Source organism: Cherax quadricarinatus, chromosome 21, assembly GCF_038502225.1.
Source record: "Cherax quadricarinatus isolate ZL_2023a chromosome 21, ASM3850222v1, whole genome shotgun sequence".
In the NCBI taxonomy this organism is placed as follows: Eukaryota; Metazoa; Arthropoda; class Malacostraca; order Decapoda; family Parastacidae; genus Cherax; species Cherax quadricarinatus.
Genome location: NC_091312.1, coordinates 11,164,184 through 11,177,794, shown reverse-complemented (window position 1 = coordinate 11,177,794; position 13,611 = coordinate 11,164,184). Strand labels below are relative to the sequence as shown.

At 41.1% G+C, this 13,611-nt stretch overlaps 1 protein-coding gene across 2 annotated transcripts in view; it reads right to left on the bottom strand.

Moving 5' to 3' along the window:
- Positions 1–2,592, bottom strand: part of LOC128689132 (phosphotriesterase-related protein) — a 66,572-nt gene extending 63,980 nt beyond the window's left edge. The window contains exon 1 of one of the 2 annotated variants that reach the window (XM_053777258.2): positions 2,433–2,592. In XM_053777258.2, coding sequence (XP_053633233.2) covers positions 2,433–2,454 — 22 coding nt within the window. In that variant the 5' untranslated portion in view covers positions 2,455–2,592. Of the gene's footprint in view, positions 1–1,977; positions 1,999–2,432 lie in introns of those variants that run through there. The other variant, XM_070087225.1, reaches the window with a different exon arrangement.
- Between the last annotated feature and the right edge of the window lie 11,019 nt (positions 2,593–13,611).

The window sequence follows — 13,611 nt, the reverse complement described above, 5'->3', positions numbered from 1 at the left end:
ACAGTTGGGGTATAGCCATAAGCCAGTAGATAGGTCTAACATAGTACTCACTATCGATAATGAGGTATGCCACGAAACATCTAAGGTGGCAAATTGCTTTAATTCCTACTACACATCTGTTGCATCAACACTAGTAAGTAAACTACCAGCTGCATCAAATACCTTTAACACAGACTCTGATAAGTTTCAAACATACTATACCAATAAAGGGGTAACCCCAAACAGTTGTCAACTAGTAAGTGTATCTCATGACTTTATTCAAAAAGAACTAAGCAGGTTAAACCCAACTAAGAGCACAGGCCCTGATAACATCCCGTCTAAGTTCCTAAAAGATGGTGCTTCTGAACTATCAATCCCTATTGCTCACATAAATCTATCAATCACCACTAATACCGTACCTGAGGGGTTCAAGGAGGCCAGAGTTACTCCTATCTTCAAGAAAAATAGTAGGTCTGATGTCAGCAACTATAGGCCTGTTAGTATACTCAGTATAATATCTAAAATTCTAGAGAGGGCGGAGTACTCTCAAGTAGTTAAGTACCTTAATGACAACAACATTCTCCATAGCTATCAATCGGGCTTTAGAAGATCTTACTCAACCGACACCTCCCTAATTAATCTGATGGATTACCTGAGAACTGAAATGTCAAAGGGGAACCTCATAGGTATGATAACCTTAGACCTGCAAAAGGCCTTCGATACTGTCAAAGAGAAGCCATTCTCTTTGGCACGAAACATAAACTGAGAAGGGTAAATAATTTTAATGTCCAGTGTAATGGGGAGCCCATCACTTTGGTTTCATCAGTAAAATATCTGGGAATCCCCTTTGACCCATGCATGTCAGGAGAATTGATAGGGAACAGTGTAGTAAAGAAAGCGAATGCCAGACTGAAGTTCCTGTATAGACAAGCACAGTGTCTACCTACTGAGGCTCGCAGGACCCATGTCTAGCCCTTATACAATGCCATATGGATTACGCTTGCTCTTCATGGTACTCTGCCTTGACAAAAAAAATTGAAAGATAGACTGCAAATCACCCAAAACAAAATCGTAAGATTCATCCTGGGGCTGGGACCAAGAGAACATGTAGGCCAGGATGAATTACAGCAGTTGGATATGCTGAATGTTGAAGACTGAGTAAAACAATTGATGCTAAATCATGTTTATAAAATTGCTCACCAAGAGTGTACAGAATATCTTGCTGTCAATTTTGTCAAGGTTGGGAACTAAAGCAATCATAGTACTAGGGGGAGAGAGCACAACTTTGTAGTACCCACAGTCAGAGGCCAGGCTTCAAACACCTTTTATTGTACAGCAATAAAGGAATGGAACAGACTGTCTGCACATGTCAAAGCCAGTCATAGCATGAACCAGTTCAAGAAGTGTGCCAAAAGGTGTCTGATGAATGTAGCTACAGAAAGGGAGGGGAATGATTTTCTATTTTTTAGCTAACATAAGTGTAAATTTTACCTTATTCCTAGTAATGACCCTAATATTGTAGATAGTCTTAATGACCCTCATGTAGTAGATAGTCTTTTTAGTATTATAATGTTATCTTCATTATAGAATAATAAGAAAATATTATAACCTTTATATTATAATAATATGGTAAAAGGACCCCAATGGAAATAAGTCACTCTGTCTGACTTTTTTGGGTTATCCTAGGTTCTCTACACATACGCTGTTATGTATGATAATTCTATGTAACTGTATTTGTGTATACCTGAATAAACTTACTTACTTATACGTATATGAATACAACATACGTATATGCTTATATGAGATAAAATATATAGTCTATGACAAAATCTAGAATAAGCCATAATAATTTTCACCGAATCCACCAGGCCCGGTGGCCTGGTGGCTAAAGCTCCTGATTCACACACGGAGGGCCCGGGTTCGATTCCCGGCGGGTGGAAATATTTCGACATGTTTCCTTACACCTGTTGTCATGTTCACCTAGCAGCAAATAGGTACCTGGGTGTTAGTTGACTGGTGTGGGTCACATCCTGGGGGACAAGATTAAGGACCACAATGGAAATAAGTTAGACATTCCTCGATGACGCACTGACTTTCTTGGGTTATCCTGGGTGGTTAACCCTCCGGGGTTAAAAATCCGAACGAAATCTTATCTTATCTTATTTTAACTCTTCATCACGTATATATATGAATATATGTATATATGTATGTATATATCTATGTATGTATGTACAGCACTGATCTTCATTACGTAGCGAGATATTTATATAAATCTGTTTATCCTAGGCTAATTTTACATAATGTTATGTAAGTTAAGTCGTAGCAGAAGTGAAGTTATGACCAACGTAAAAAAAAAAATGGTGTATAACACCTATATGAAAACTATAAAATGTAATATCTTCATATAATGCTGTCCTGATGAAATAAGCAAATTATCGGAAAATAATAATCACCTGTTTGTACTTTGTCCTTCATGTTCTAACAAAACTGCTGCAGAATATTGCAAGACAACAACCTTCTCTCTTCTTCTCTCTTCCTTGTTGTTGTGTTATCAGGGCCACTGACACCATAAGCCGTACCGAGTCCGACTTCTCGATGATATCAGGAAGATTTGTTGCTCAAGGCTGGGCGATGAGAAGATAAGATAAGATAAGATTTTCTTCGGATTTTTAACCCCGGAGGGTTAGCCACCCAGGAAAACCTAAAAAAGTCAGTGTGTCATCGAGGTCTAACTTATTTCCATTGGGGTCCTTAATCTTGTCCCCCAGGATGCGACCCACACCAGTCGACTAACTACTAGGTTTTTTTTTTTTGTTTTATTTAAAACAGTGCATACAAATATACATAGATAGTCACGTATATAAAAATTACATAAATATGTATAAAAAGAGGCATCATCAGTGACTGTTCCAGTCCACAAAGTAACACTATTCATAATGGTGCTGATATACACCTGACCACAGTACGAAGCAGGTGACTCCCCCCCCCCCCAAAATTTACTTTATTGTTATTAACATACTCACCCTTTTAGAATTTGCCTCTCTAGCCCCCTGCGCTGCCCCTCTGTACAATACTCCACAAATTTTTATCTGCTCTACGACCTGCCATTCATACTTATTTCCCAGTTCCCCTCCCACCCATGGCCCAACCTCCAGTAATTTCGACTTTTCACTATTAACACTCATACCTGTTGCTCCACTAAATATTTCAACAATTCTGTTTACATTCATAGTGTGGCCCGGTGGCCTGGTGGCTAAAGCTCCCGCCTCACACACGGAGGGCCCGGGTTCGATTCCCGGCGGGTGGAAACATTTCGACACGTTTCCTTACACCTGTTGTCCTGTTCACCTAGCAGCAAATAGGTACCTGGGTGTTAGTCGACTGGTGTGGGTCGCATCCTGGGGGACAAGATTAAGGACCCCAATGGAAATAAGTTAGACAGTCCTCGATGACGCACTGACTTTCTTGGGTTATCCTGGGTGGCTAACCCTCCGGGGTTAAAAATCCGAACGAAATCTTATCTTAATCTTCTTTAACCCCTCCTCTCCCCCCACTAAGACTGTCGTGTCATCAACATAACCAACTATACCCGTAGCACCCCTAAGTCTTACCCCCCCTCACTTACTCCTCCATTTATCAGCCTATATAATGGGTCTTGCAGACATGCAAATAGGATCTAAGACATGGGGCATCCCTGCCTCAGCCCCCCTACCCATACTAACCATCTTCCCCACCCTTCCATTTATTTTCACTCGTATTTCTGCACCGGGGCCAGGAGCTAAGACTCGACCCCTGCAACCACAAATAGGTGAGTACCTCTATATAAAGTTTCCGCCCACTGCACAATTTCCTCACCGAAACCCATCCTCCTCATAATCATCCATAATGTCTCTCTCTCTACACAATCATAAGCCGCCTTCCAATCCAAAGCAAGAAAACCTCCGCCATCCATCCTACGCTCCTCTATATAACCCTTTATCCTCCCATGCCCACTAAACATTGTTCGCCCTGGCACACCCATCTGTCCCATATCTATAACCTTCCCAATTACTTTACGCAACCTATTACCTAAAATCTTGGCAAACAATTTATAATCCCCGCACATTAATGATAAACCTCTATAATCTAGGATGCTATTCTGCACTCTCCCCTTTGGAACCATAACTACTACACCTGTCCTTTGTGTTAGACTCATGCTTCCCTTACCTGGAGTTTACCTGGAGAGAGTCCGGGGGTCAACGCCCCCGCGGCCCGGTCTGTGACCAGGCCTCCTGGTGGATCAGAGCCTGATCAACCAGGCTGTTGCTGCTGGCTGCACGCAAACCAACGTACGAGCCACAGCCCGGCTGGTCAGGAACCGACTTTAGGTGCTCGTCCAGTGCCAGCTTGAAGACTGCCAGGGGTCTGTTGGTAATCCCCCTTATGTATGCTGGGAGGCAGTTGAACAGTCTCGGGCCCCTGACACTTATTGTAAGGTCTCTTAACGTGCTAGTGACACCCCTGCTTTTCATTGGGGGGATGTTGCATCGTCTGCCAAGTCTTTTGCTTTCGTAGTGAGTGATTTTCGTGTGCAAGTTCGGTACTAGTCCCTCTAGGATTTTCCAGGTGTATATAATCATGTATCTCTCCCGCCTGCGTTCCAGGGAATACAGATTTAGGAACCTCAAGCGCTCCAAGTAATTGAGATGTTTTATCTCCGTTATCCTTCATCACATTCACCAACTGCACCAAGAATTCCTTCATGACATCCCAGGTGCTCAAATAAAATTCATTTGGGATTCCATCTATCCCAGGTGCTTTCCCGACACTCATCCCTTTTAAAGCCGTCCACACTTCCTCTTCATCTATAGGCCCCTCCATCATTGCTCTATCTGCTGACTCTAGGTTTCTCCGTATCCCCTTCTCTAAAATCTTCTGATCTCCTATCTTTCTGTTTCCCCCTCTCATATATATATCTCAAACCACTTATCAGCATAACCACTCATACTTTCCGTAGTTACTAACGTCTGTCCCATCGTATACCCTCCCACATCCGTATGTATGTCCAATTTCATCATAGTCATTATCCTCTGTCATGTCTTTAATCGCCGCAATACACAGGCTTATCTCCCCATAAAACATCTTCCAATCCACCTCTCAATCTCTCACCATCAAATCTTGCATTCTGCATTTCCATCAACTGTGCTTTGATGCCCTCAATCTCTTGTACTGGATAAACCCCACTGAAACCTTCATAGCAATGTTTCAACTGCCCTTCCAAATATCTCTGTAAGCCATATTTCCATTGACTTACCTCCTGTGGAAAATTACATTTATCTGGATGTAACTCATAATGTACATACCAGTAAATGATAGCAAAGATAATTATTATTTATCAAAGTTACATAGACAAGTAGGAATTTGGGACACCTAGGTCGCAAAAATGTCCCCCTTCGATACCTACCACTGTCATATTCACAAGTTGCTCTAGACCTATTAATTACAAATGAAATGTACATACACACCAGGAATTCTGGTAAATATAAAAATTGGTGGACTGTATATTAAAATTAATAAATGATACTTATACACATTTATATAACAGAAGGAGAATATATCTTAATATCACTAACCAATTTGACTGGAGATTAATGTGTATCATACTCAAAAACCTCATTCTAACTAAATTCATGATGATAATACTGGCCAGAATTACAACACAATTTAGATAGCTTATCTGAGGTTCCTGGAGCTGTCTTGTCCAGTCGCCTGATATCTCAAGTTATGCAGGAATGCACATCCAACAATTTTGGCTCCTATTTGAGAGGTTTTAAGCCCAATATAACCTCTAGAGCACGAAAATTCTTCCAATTATTCACTAACGTTTGTGTTGACTATTTCAAACATGGCGAGTCTCCTCTGTGCAGGTGCAGGGCCGTACAGATCTTCATTGTTGATTCCATATGTATCTCATAAGATAGCAGGCAGTAGAACAGATGCATTTGTGTTATACACCCCACCTTTCAGCACTTCTATGCACACAGTGTTGACACGTCTCCTGACAGCCTGTGCCATCTTGAGAAAATCTCACAGTGCTACCAACAGACAGAAGCACAACAACCAACGTCCGCTCTCCACCAAGGGTGTGTGACGAATGCAAGAGCTAAGGTGCAGCACAACCTCCCGGCCCAAAAGCGAAGAGGTCAATGCCTAACTACTAGGTACCTATTTGCTGCTAGGCGAGCAGGACAACAGGTATGAGAAAACGCGTCAAAATGTTTCCACCTGCCGGGAATCAAACCCGGCCCCTCCGTGTGTGAAGTGAGGGCTTTAGCCACCAGGCCACCGGGCCACCAGAGAGAAAAAGAACAAAAGTTCCTTTGTGAATAGAGACAGAAATTTGAAGCTTCCGATTAGATCCATTGTACCCCCAAGCCAAGCCCCAGCAGAGCCGGACACCCACACCCACAGTAACTGGCTTCCCACCAGAGATCGTTAAAGAATTATCCGCAGAGCAGAAAAAATGGAGCTGGCTAAAAGTAAGCCGATGAACAGGTGCCCCTCCTGTAGAGTGCCCGGCGGGCAAAATAGATGAGGACAAGCGTCCCAGAGAGAACAGGGGAAATTTATCATCGACATTCAGGCGAGAGGGAGACGTCCAGACGTCCACGTCCCATCCCTGGCAACACCCCCCCTTACTCTTCATAGATCTAAACTTACTCCCTGTTCAGAACATCCACACTTACTACTGTGCAATCTACATATACAGGACCTTAAAATCAATATTAGCCTTGACCTAAAATGCTTTCTTGATAGTTGTGACAGGACCCACAAGCATAACACCAGACACAAACATCTCTACGACATTCCCCTGTCCGACTAAACCTTTACAAAAATTCAATGTGTGTCAAAGGCCCTAAAATCTGGAACACCCTACCTGAAAACTCTAGAACTGCAGACACATTCATCACCTTCAAAACTACCGTTAGAAAACATCTTATCTCCCTGATACACCCTGTTAACTAACTACATAAAAACCACCTGGTGGTTCACACACTCACTCACTCACCCATTTGACTATAAGCACAGAAATACGTATCTTAATCTTAAAATAATGATTCCTAACTAGTCACAAGTTTGCCTGTGATACTCCAATATGGAAACTATGTATTGTGCCATAACAAAAGCATTCACATTGCTAAACTCACAAACTAGTATTTAGTCACTTATTATTTAGTCAACTTACTCCACAATTTGTAATAATTTAGGGTTAAGAATTAATCCAAGTTTGCCCGAAAAGCCTAGCCATGCTAGGTGTTCTAGTGGCCCCCTCTGTAATTAGTACTTTATTACATGTAAACCACACAATAGCCAAAATCTGTAAACCCCGCATTGTAATCCTTATAAAGAATAAACTTTGATTTGATTTGATTTGATTTGATTTCACGAAGGTTGGCGCAGAAGTCCCGGCCATCGCAAGTTAATTTAAAGGACCCCAATGGAAATAAGTCACTTTGTCTGACTTTTTTGGGTTATCCCAGGTACTTTACACATATGCTGCTGTGTATGATAATCTATGTAACTGTATTTGTATATACCTGAATAAACTTACTTACTAAATCCTTCTTCTTCTTCTTTTCTTTGTTTGTTGGGTTTATTCAGGGCCACCAAAGGGAGTAGTTTTCAATGAACCCCAATGTTTTTTGGGGGTTTTTAAGAGCCACTGACAGTTAGCGCCGTATCGAGCCCTGCTTCCCGATGTCCGTGATGGAAATATCGCCCAAAGTCGGGCAATGAAAGAAAAGGAATGACGAATTACCTTTATAAACTGAAAAAAAAACAGAAAAAAGTAGCTCCCACTTAGGTCAAGTTTGATACCTATTCTCTCACCTGAAGTCAGTAACCGTTTCCCCACCAACGCCAGTAAATATATGAATAACGGAAAATATGGAGCTGATGAATGGTGCCCCTCTGGTAATGTGCCCAGCGGGCAGGATAATATGAGGGCACACGCCCCAGGGAGAATGTAGAAAATTTGTCCACAATCCAATGAGTGAAGCGTCGCCCTTACACCATCAAGTCTAACACAGAAGTCTACTACAGTACATGATTGGCAACGATCTCGCTTCACACACGGAGTGTCCGTGGTTCGATTCCCGGCAAGGGTGAAAATACTGGGCGTGTTTCCTTACACCTGCTGTCCCCGTTCATCTAACAAGTAAGTAGGTACCTGGGTATTAGTCGACTTGTGTGCGTGTCACATCTGTGGGACAAGATTTAAGGACCCTAATGGAAATAAGACAGTCTCATGATGACGCACTGACTTTCTTAGGTTATCCTGGTGTGGCTAACCCTCCGTGGTTTAAAATCCGAACGAAGTCTTATCTTTCTTAACTTCTTGCTACTCATGTTGTTAGGGTTGTTAAGAGCCACTAAAGCTTATGCATTACTGAGTCCTGCTTCGCGGAGTCCACGAAATATGAATTGCCCAAATCTGTGCCGCAGAAGAATAAGTAAGTTTATTCAGGTAAACACAAATAGTTACAGTACATAGATTATCATACATAGCAGCATGTGTAGAGAACTTAGAATAACTCAAAAAAGTCAGACTAAGTGACTTATTCCCATTGGGGTCCTTTTAATACCTTATTATTATACTATGAAGGATGTAGGAAACAAATTTTCATCCTAAAACAAACATAGGATCATGTTCCCAATTAAGTCAGGTGGACTCTCTTGCCCAAGCCCTGGCAGAGCCGGGTTATCCGTGGTAATTTACACTATGTAGGCCTATGTATGCCTAAATAAACTTGATTAAGACACATGTACAACAGTTTGATATCTTTATTACTAAAACGTTCCACGTACACAGTAGACTTCTTCAGTCAAATACAGAGACAGGAAGTGTAGTAGTGAAAAGAAAATGATGTAATTAATCCATCAACCTTGTAGAAATAGTATTTGAGGTGGTCAGCCCCTCAGCCTGGAGCAGTGGCGTTGCTAGGGTTGGTGCCACCTGGGGCGGCATCTTAGGTGTCACCCCCATGAGATCCATGGGCGGGGGGATGGGGGGAGTAAACTCCAGTTACTGCATGACCAGTGACTGATATTTAACAATAAGAACGTTTAAGGGCCATAAACCGAACAGGAGAATACTTCTCAACTTTATTAATGATAAAATAAATAATCGTAGTAATACTGAGGAAACATAAACTCAAATATCACTTTGAGTACAGTCAACAGATCCTACATTTATTCATCTTCAACAATGCAAAAAAAAAAAATAAAAATAAAGAAAAACATTGCAACATCAGAGAAATACTAGTTCCAATTTGACCTTGAGTACAGGTAACATCTCAGTGAATCTGATCTTACATTTCCTTGCCTTCAGTACTTCAAAATCATCTGTCACGTCATCAAAATCAATGCTGTTAACTGACCCATTTTCTATGGATAACATTGCTAGGTCAGAGATTCTGGATTGACTCATTGTGGACCGTAAATAGTTTTTAATCAGCTTCAACTTTGAGAAACTCCTTTCACAAGAAGCCACAGAAACACATATAGTAAGGAACAACCTCAAGCAGAGTGTCAGAGTTGGAAGAGATTCAATGAAATCTCATTCAGCTATGAATGTTAGTACATCCAGTGCAGTCCAGTGTTTAACTTTTTCAAGATCAACATCAGCAGCTTGCAGGTGCCTCCTTAGTCTTGGTATTTCAAGCATGAGCTCATTCTTGCATATTTCATTATAGAAGACTGTGAGTCATGAAGCATCACCTCCAATTCTTCTTCAGTAGCTTGTGCAAGATTCTTCTCTAGAATGACCCCGAACATGGCTACCACATCCTTGTTTGCTTTTGGTCGCATCTCTTGTTCATTGTGAAAACGATCAATGCACTCCAGCATCGCCCTCTTGTTTTCTTCCTATAGAGTGAGTCTGGAATCTCTTGCCTGCTCCTCTGCCATCCTTTTCTTTAACCTGATTCTTCTCTCTGTTGGAAATCCATATTTCTCACATTTCAAAAGTGCCTCTTGTATTGAATTCTCCACTATGCGATCTCATCCTTCATACAAAAATAATCGCAGTGCTTCTAGCTTCACCACCACTTTGTCAAGAGTTAAATCCTTAGTCTGCAAGTACTGCTATACAAGCTGAACCTCCTGAAGTATGTCACACCAGAAATACAGATAACACACAAATGTGAAATCGCACACAGCAGGGAGAAGACCTTGTGCTGCTCCCTTGTATCCAAATCCAAATTTTCCTGTGGATCACAATGAGCTTCAATCGTTGCCACAAATTCCTCGAACGATTCCGCTACTGTTTTCACTTCACTGTAATGAGAACTCCATCTTGTTGTTGATAATATTTTCAAAGAGACTGCAGTATGGTCCATTAATACATCCCATCGATGGGTGGAGGAGGAGGCAAAGAATGTGTACGCTGACTCAAGATGATCTATGAAGAGTGGGGGGGCGGTGTTGCCAGGGATGGGATTTAGTGATTATTCTTACTGCGGTTTTTTGTTGGGTTATTATTGGCTTTAGGTGTGTTGCTGCAGTTGAACCCCAAGCACAGATAGCATAGGTGAGGTATGGATATATAAGTGAATGGTACAGTGTGAGAAGGGCAGTTTGCGGTACGTAGTATCGTATCTTGGAGAGGATCCCCACCGTTTTGTATACTTTTTTTGTTATGTGTTGGATATGGGTGCTGAAATTTAGGTTGTTGTCGAGGTATAGGCCAAGGAATTTGCCCTCATTATGTCTGGCAATTAGAGTGTTGTCGATCTTAATGTTAAGTTGCGCAACACCTGCTCTGCTACCAAACATAATATAGTAGGTTTTGCCAGTGTTAAGTGTAAGTTTATTGGCTGCCATCCAAGTCGATATTTTGAGCAGCTCCTCGTTAACAATGGTGTTGAGGGTGGCAAGATTAGGGTGGGAGATGACATAAGTCGTGTCGTCAGCAAAGAGAATGGGTTTCAGGTGTTGGGATATGTTTGGAAGATCATTGATGTAAATGAGGAAGAGCAGGGGTCCAAGGACACTTCCCTGCGGAACTCCAGTATCAAGTGGCCGTATTGATGAGGCTCTGTCTTTAATGGTGACATACTGATACCTATTAGAAAGGTAGGATTTAAAATATGCAAGCGCATGGCCTCTTATACCATAGTGGTCAAGTTTGTGGAGTAGGATGTCGTGGTCTACTGTGTCAAACGCTTTTCTTAGGTCAATAAAAATTCCTAGCGGATATTCCTTGTTTTCCAATGCTGTGTAAAGCAGGTCTAGCATTTTTATAATTGCATCATTAGTGCTTTTATTTTTCCTGAATCCAAATTGGCAGGGGTTGAGTATGTTTTGTGACGTTATAAATGAATATAGTCTCCTGTGCACGAACTTAGCTGAACTTTTTCATTTTTTGCCTTCCTTTGTTGACATCCACTAGACTCTTCGATTTATGCACTCCGTGAGGCGTGATATTATATCAATGATCTGAAAAAAGAATGCCAGATTCACCGTTTTGGTTTACTGAATATTCGGTAATATTTAATGGTGACAAACAAATAAATGGTGCCAATTCTATTATCCTACTGAGGATGAAATGAAGTTAAGAAAGGAAATAAGTGGGTTAAGGTTCGGATGAAATTAAGACTAGCAAATTATAACTGTTGGATCGTGATTGCATTAATTTTTTCAATAGAACCTAATTTTGATATTTAACTCAGCCTCTAACCAGACTGAGAGCAAAGCAGAAAAAATTTAGCCTACTTCCCAATGAATTAGCAAAATAATCATAATGGTCATTATGGATGTAATACTCATGTAATACCACTGTAATATCACTGTACCATATTATTTGGTGAGCCTCCTGGCCCTATAGGCTTTAGGCCACAAGGATTGGTAAAAACAATACATGGTTAAAACGGATATCGACATAAATACAGGAGGCTAAGTATGCACATTGCATTAGATACATGGCATAAAACTACCAAAACAAATTTACTGAAAAAACTTGGCCTTGCCTTTGAACTTTATATTAATTGCAAGTTTTCACATCTTGACTGGGAATGTGAGTGTTCAAACTATCAAATTAAATAATTTGATCTGCCACGAACATTGTCCCTAAGCTAAATAAAATCCCTCGAGGAGAGCCATAATATAATGATATAATGGAAAAGTATTTCATCGCAGCGAACCAGTTAATACTGAAAAGGCATAATTTCATTAACATTGGCAGTTACGTACGAGGTTATTTCAACATTTCGTGAATGTCACTTCTCACCGGTTCATATATCTTGATTCATGGCATGACTGACATCACCAATAAGCAAAAGCAAAGCTCAAAATATGATAATTACCTGACCCTTTGTCTGTTTAACCCAGCTACATATACACCATCAGTTGGACCAAACTCACTAGTGGATGGTGCAGCAGACACATATACACCATCAGCTGGACCAAACTCACTGGTGGATGGTGCAGCAGACACATATACACCATCAGTTGGACCAAACTCACTGGTGGGTGGTACAGCAGACACATATACACCATCAGTTGGACCAAACTCACTGGTGGGTGGTGCAGCAGACACGTATACACCATCAGCTGGACCAAACTCACTGGCGGGTGGTGCAGCAGACACATATACACCATCAGCTGGACCAAACTCACTGGTGGGTGGTGCAGCAGACATATATACACCACCACAGAGAGCAGGATTGCAGATGAGCAAGGAGGCCTTGTGTAGGGGATGTGTAGATCAAGTGTTTACATTGAAGAATATATGTGAACAATATTTAGACAGAGGTAGGGAAGTTTTCATTGCATTTATGGATTTAGAAAAGGCATATGATAGAATGGATAGGGGAGCAATGTGGCAGATTTTGCAAGTATATGGAATAGGTGGTAAGTTACTAAATGCTGTAAAGAGTTTTTATGAGGACATTGAGACTCAGGTTAGGGTGTGTAGAAGAGAGGGAGATTACTTCCCGGTAAAAGTAGGTCTTAGACAGGGATGTGTAATGTCACCATGGTTGTTTAATATATTTATAGATGGGGTTGTAAAAGAAGTAAATGTTAGGGTGTTCGGGAGAGGGGTGGGATTAAATTATGGGGAATCAAATACTAAATGGGAGTTGACACAGCTACTTTTTGCTGATAAAGCTGTGCTTATGGGAGATTCTAAAGAAAAATTGCAAAGGTTAGTGGACGAGTTCGGGAGTGTGTGTAAAGGTAGAAAGTTGAAAGTGAACATAGAAAAGAGTAAGGTGATGAGTGTATCAAATGATTTAGATTAAGAAAAATTGGATATCACATTGGAGAATAGGAGTATGGAAGAAGTGAATGTTTTCAGATATTTGGGAGTTGATTTGTCAGGGGATGGGTTTGTGAAGGATGAGGTTAACCATAGAATTGATGAAGGAAAAAAGATGAGTGGTGCGTTGAGGTATATGTGGAGACAAAAAAACGTTATACACGGAGGCAAAGAAGGGAATGTACGGAAGTATAGTAGTACCAACACTCTTATATGGGTGTGAAGCTTGGGTTGTAAATGCAGCAGCGAGGAGACAGCTGAAGGCAGTGGAGATGTCCTGTCTAAGGGCAATATGTGGTGTAAATATTATATAGAGAATTCGGAGTGTGGAA